Genomic DNA, 6,000 nt, shown 5'->3' on the forward strand with positions numbered 1-6,000 from the left:
CTAGCTCAGGGATGTTTTACTGACATATCCAGGGCAAATGCTAGAACAGCATCTCTTCCAGCTGTGCCTCACTTACTTCCAGTGGTGGACATTGTGCTGGGCCATCAACATCATCGTTCACAGCTGCTATTTACCATGGGGGCGGGGGGGGGGGGCGGCGGCAAGGTGAGCACAGTGTTAATTCACTGGCAGGAGCTCTAGATTGGATCCACAGGTGCATTTGGACCACACCAACCTATCCCCTCTTCCTGGCAGTAAGCAGCAGCAATGCCACCAGGTGTCAGATGACAGCAGCATCCTACCAACCCATCCACTACTATTTCATAATACCAATACATCATGCCACTTCCAACCCTTAATCTGTTGCTGAACTCCAGTTCCCATCACCCCTGCCCATTGGCCATACTTGCTGGGGCTGATGGGAGTTGTAGTTCAGCAATGTCAGGAAGGCCAAAGGTTGCTCTTAGTCCTGCCGGCCTTTTGCGAGTTCTGATAGGATCTCACCAGGGCCTTCTATCCTAGTTCCCAGTGGAAAGAAGTTCCCCAAGAGTGGCCCACAAGCAGTAATTCAAGCTTCTATTTAGACTCTGGGGAAATAATAGGAAGGGAGCTTTATCTGTGGATAAGATCCTGCCCTTCAGTCTTTGACACCACAGTTAATATCAGTGGAACTGACAGCTTACTAGCAGGAGAGCGTCTTCTCCCATCACCCAGCAGGGCTCCTGCACTTGGAAGAAGGAAAGGGGAAACTGTGGCCCTCCGAATGTTGTTAGACTCCAACTCTCATCAGCCCCTGCCAGTAGACACAACGATCAGGGAAGACGGGGACCTTAATCCAACAACAGCTGCTGGGCAACAAGTTCCCCAACTCTGCCATTACGAAAAATAATTCAAAGTTTCTTCAAGCTACTAATTGCTTTTTTCATTTGTACAAGGCAAACTCCTTTTCTGTGCTGCGACTTCAGAGACCCACTGTAGCTGATGTCCTTGAATCTCACTCCCACAGAAGACCACCCAATAAGCATTGCACAACACTTTCTAGTGTTTTCCCTAGGTTTCTTTTGTTTGTCTTTTTTTTTTTAAACAGTCTGGACGTCTGTATTTCTAAGTGCTATGTTTCATCTAAAAGATCTGCTAAACAGACACCATTCAAACCAAATGCATTGCACTTCTTTGGGTTGGTGGTATCTAAAGCTTCAGGGGATCAACTCTGCTGTCTGTCTGAGCCTTATGCTCAAAAGACCGCAGTGCTGTAGGACCTGGAACCATAAAAATAATTAATAGCAGATGCCTGCTGCAATCTTTTACTGCTTGAGTTTGATTTAGGCAGTTTTGTCTTCGTAGCAAAGTTTTTACGACAATCAAATTTCATCACCATTAGTTCTGCCATGTATCAGTTTCAGAATGCAACATCATTATTTACATTTTTTAAAAACAACACTGTTGTTCACTATATCAGTGAATAAACCAGATGTCAGCATTGCACATATGACAAATGGGTACTCTACTGAATCACATTCTTGAATACCATAGAAGCCTTCCTACTTGGTGTTCTTTTAGCATCAGTTTATACCAGATTCAATAATCATGTGGGGGGAAATATGTGACATCCATCATACGACAGCTGAGTAAACCAGCTTTTCTACCTTTCTCATTTCCCCAGTGCCTGTATCTCTAATACGTTGAACATGTTCGCCAAAAAAGAGCAATTTCCAAATTGATATTTGGAAAACACATTTAAAAGAGCAGCACTCATTTGTGGGAAGTAAACAGATCTTATTAGATTCCAGCACTTTTCACTATCAGCAAATAAAAACCAACTATCTTAAAGATTGTGTCTCCCCCACTCTACTTTCCACAATTCCACTTTCCGTAAATGATGTCCTTTCCTCCCTGCTTCAGGTGCCCTGCATTTAAATAACTTGATTATGCACCACTTCCTTGCAGGCTGCATACAGACGAAGCGGCTCTCAGATATTTAAGTCTCTCCTTGCACTGTCACCACAATGTAAACGGGTACAAATTTAAGGACTCAAAGACAAAGGATTTCCCATTTTCTATGAAACTCACAACCACGAAGCAAATTACACGGGTTAAAGCGTCACTATTACCTGCTTGTGTTTTATTAGTCCAGCCAGCCCATCAGATACATCAGAAATCAAGAAGCACTGGTTTCTTCTGAGAAACCCTCAAGCAGGCCACAATTCTTCACCACAGACTCTTGGGAAAACAGGGTCAGGCCTAGGGTTGTCCAATTGCTTATTATGCCCACCCCCATTTTAGCCCCTTCTCCTTGATCTATTAAATAATATACATGCATATACTACTTAATTATTTGCACTTCTCAGTGGTGTACAGCCCATGGGAAATGGGACAATTAAAACAACAAGCATGTATTGTAAAATGCCTGCTGGAACAAGAAAGCCTTAGTCATGCACCTGAAATTTGACAACAAAGAGGTCTGTCTAATCTCAATTTTAAGGGAGCTCCACAAACTGGGGACCACTACACTGAATGCCCTGCTTCCAAGCAGTTACAAGCTGCACATCTGAGCCATGGGGGACCATTAACAGAGCCTCCCTCAGTGATGGGGCTGGGACATGAGGGGCCAGGGAGGCAGATAGAGCAAGGGAAAGGGGGCGCAATATGGATAACCCATGAGAAAGGAATGCATACCACCAACCATATGCAAGTTGCAAAGTGGGGGCAGTGACATTTTCACCCAGAAATTATACCAGCTGAATTGCCATTTGGACCAGTGTTGGGAAAAAATGGAACTGAAATAATACTAAGTGGGGGTGTATACTCCATAGCTGCCAAGTTCTCCCTTTTTTAAGGGAAATTCCATTATGCTGAATAGGCTTCCTCGTGAGAAAAGGGAAAACTTGGCAGCTATGGATACTCTACTTGGGGTAGGTTTACATCAGGGAAACCTGTGGCCCTCCAGATGCAGGGCGTTGGCTATGCAGGCTGGGAAGGGCGCTGCAATCATAGAATCGTAGAGTTGGAAGGGACCCCAGTGGTCATCTAGTTCAACCCCCTGCAATGCAGGAATCTTTTGCCCAACATGACCCTGAGATTAAGAGTCTCATGCTCCACCAAGTGAGTTATCTACATCAGGTGGGTCACAGCTTCTGCCCACCTGCACTGGGGAAATGCAAGGAGGAGCACCCAATGGACCCATCCTATGGGTGCCCCCTTGCGGACGAGCTCTTTGTAACCCCACAGAGGCTGCGCAAAGTGCAGAGTCACTGTGCTGAATGGCATGCTCTCTTATCAGTAAACCCATGAGGAATAGGGGGAAGGCAGCAGGGCCCTGGAATGAAGGAGAAAGAATCCGCCACTGCAGCTAAGCGAGGCTGTCAGCAATTTGGGTGGTGCGACTCTCGTGTCCGATTCCCAAAGAGGAAAGGAAGCCTGCAAAAGGAACCGCTGGAAGAATGAGGTTTCCCACCCATCCGCTTCCAATCCCTGTTCGCCATGATCTCAGTCGCTTCTGTCTGCTCCCTCATATATCCTTCCTGAATCCTGAGAATTAGAAGCCCCTCCCGCTTTTTTTTTTCTGGGAAAGATCCGCAAGAGGCAGAGGAGCAAGGAAAGGGAAGGCTTCGCCTCTCCTAGCTGGCCATCGCAGCTTCTGGGAAATTTTCGCTGCACTGCCAGCCTGGGCGATCTCTGGCCCAGTGCCCCGCCCAGCCGCAGAGCACATGCGGAGAGATGGGGAGCACCCCCCTCCCCGCAGCCTAGCCGGAGTGAGAGAGAGAGACGCCGCGGAGGCGGGGGAGGTGCCCGCCTCGGATTCCTCCGCATTGTTTTTTCACCTGGATCCTATAGCCGGTCGCTTCACCTCCCGATCCGGCGCAGTCGGTTCCCTCCCGAATCCCCACGTGACGGCAGGCCGGCTTTTGCAGAAACGAGGCGGAGGCACTTTGCAAGTACTGTAACTCCTGCTCTCTGGGAGCGCAACTTGCAAGGAAGAGAGGTGGGGCTGGGTGGGGGAACTAAGCGTGGGAGTAGGGAGAAAAAGCACCTCTCCATTAAATCATGACTGTATTAGTCTCAGGGCACCCCCCCCCCCAAGATCACCTCCTCAAGGATCTTGCCCCCGCCCACTTCCTACTGGCTAGACGGTCCCGGAGGCTCAGGACAGTGGAGTCAAGTCATGGGCTGTTAACTGGACTTGCACATCGAGGCGTCTCCAGACGTACGCGCAGCAGCCGCGCAAATATAAAAGGCTGCTTGCGACCCTCCTTTGCCTTACGTCCGCCGCGCTGCAAATTCATAGGTAGATGTGCTGATTACTGTGCAAGGTCCATTCACGAATGAGGGGAAGCCCTGCCTTAAGGATGCCTTTTGCGCACAAGCAAATCCTAAAGCAACTTTTACACGTCGACCCCTGTAGTATGCTCCCTCCTGCCGGCATATGGCTCGTACACAAAACGTTGCCACATCCCACGTGTGCATAAACTCATGCATGCATGTATGTGGGTGCATTGCGTTTTCTGCACATACCCTCCAGATATGCAGCTCAGGCTGCTGACACAGCGGCGTCCAAGCCATACCTGCCTCTGGGAGGGACTGCGCATCCATTACCCAGAGACTCGGCTTCATTTCAGACGGTCTCCTGCAAGAACCACCCAAGATCCAGCGCTATAGTTTGTTTCCTGCTGGGGCGGAGAAAAACCGCGACGCCGGTATCCGGCTCCCACGATGTAGCCGGGGGTCGATCGCGGCCCTCAGCCCCCCTCCTGCCTGCCGGCCCCGCTCCCTCACACCGCACGAGCCCAGACCCGCAGCGCCTTCCCAGCTGGGGCTCCCCTCCCCCCCGCGCGCGTTGCCTAAGACGCGCATATTGGAGAGGTGCGCTTTTCCCGAAGGCAAGCCCCCCTCCACGCAAGGCGCGCTGCCCCCGCCTGCCTACCCTCCCCGCAAGCCCCCATTACCTGCCGTGACGCCTTCCGTCCCCGCCATGGCTGGAGGCGTTCACTGCGCCCTCGACTCCGTCCTTCAGCTTCACCAGGCGCGTTCAGCCGCCAGAGACCGAGCTCGTCGCTCGCTTCACTCGGCAGCCGGAGCCATTGGGAGCGCGGGCGAGGCGGCTGTGCTGCTGTCGCTCCCTTCCCAGTTCTGCAGGCGAGCGGCGACGCCAAGGCTTCTTTCTGCTCGCGTCTTCTCCTTCCTCCTCCTCCTCCTCCTCCTTCCCCACCCACGGCTGGCTGTGTAGACAGCCAAAGGGACGGGCTTAGCGTTTGACCCCTGTGTCTATGTCTCTTTCTCTGCGTGTGTGTGTGTGTTCACGAGCCTTTTCTTCCCTGCTGCAAGGCTCTGGCTGCTCGGATTTCTGCAGAGCCCCTCCCCTTGGAAGTGAGCGGCATGTCCCCCCCTCCCCTTCGCCACCCCACTTCACGCACCGGCGCGGGAGGGAGTCGTGGCAGCAAGTGACAAAGGAGATCTCCAAGGAATAGGCTTGGACGAGCCCAAACCAGAATGCTGTTGCTGTCTTAAAAGAATAAAAAATAAGTAACACTTCTTAATTCCAAAGGTGTTGGAAAAGCCTTGGGCTTTTATTTATTTAAATCGCAGCTACAATTAGGATCCTTATACCCAATGCATCTGACCACTTAAGGCATCTTTCAGACACGCTGGTATGTATCTCCATGCTCAAGCCAGACGTGAACTGGTTCTAGTCTGTGGGTTTCCTCACGATCATGGAAGGTGCATCAGAAAGTGTCTTGGAGCCACTGCGGAAAACTAACATAAGAGGGGACGCAGTGTCCATGGCAAGATGTCCCAGTTGACCCACCAGGGATGAGATATAGGCTTGTCATGTGGATGGAGAGGCAGCGGAAAATCTGCTTGCTGTCATTCATTAAATGGAAACTGGCTGGATGTGCACTCCTATGCAGCTATACGCAGTGAAGGAGTGTGCAGGGTTGAGAGAATTAAGAATAAAACTTAAATGGATACAGAGTGGTGACCGTCTTGGTTTTGGGTGTAGTG

The 6,000-nt window shown here is 50.6% G+C and overlaps 1 protein-coding gene across 2 annotated transcripts in view; it reads right to left on the reverse strand.

Annotated features, from left to right (window-relative positions):
- The window catches only part of HSPA12A (heat shock protein family A (Hsp70) member 12A), a 51,708-nt gene extending 46,468 nt beyond the window's left edge, over nucleotides 1-5,240 (reverse strand). Inside the window, exon 1 of one of the 2 annotated variants that reach the window (XM_035138290.2) lies at nucleotides 4,944-5,240. In XM_035138290.2, coding sequence (XP_034994181.1) covers nucleotides 4,944-4,971 — 28 coding nt within the window. In that variant the 5' untranslated portion in view covers nucleotides 4,972-5,240. The remainder of the gene's footprint in view (nucleotides 1-4,943) is intronic. The other variant, XM_035138289.2, reaches the window with a different exon arrangement.
- Nucleotides 5,241-6,000: the final 760 nt, after the last annotated feature.

Source organism: Zootoca vivipara, chromosome 5, assembly GCF_963506605.1.
Source record: "Zootoca vivipara chromosome 5, rZooViv1.1, whole genome shotgun sequence".
Taxonomy (NCBI): Eukaryota; Metazoa; Chordata; class Lepidosauria; order Squamata; family Lacertidae; genus Zootoca; species Zootoca vivipara.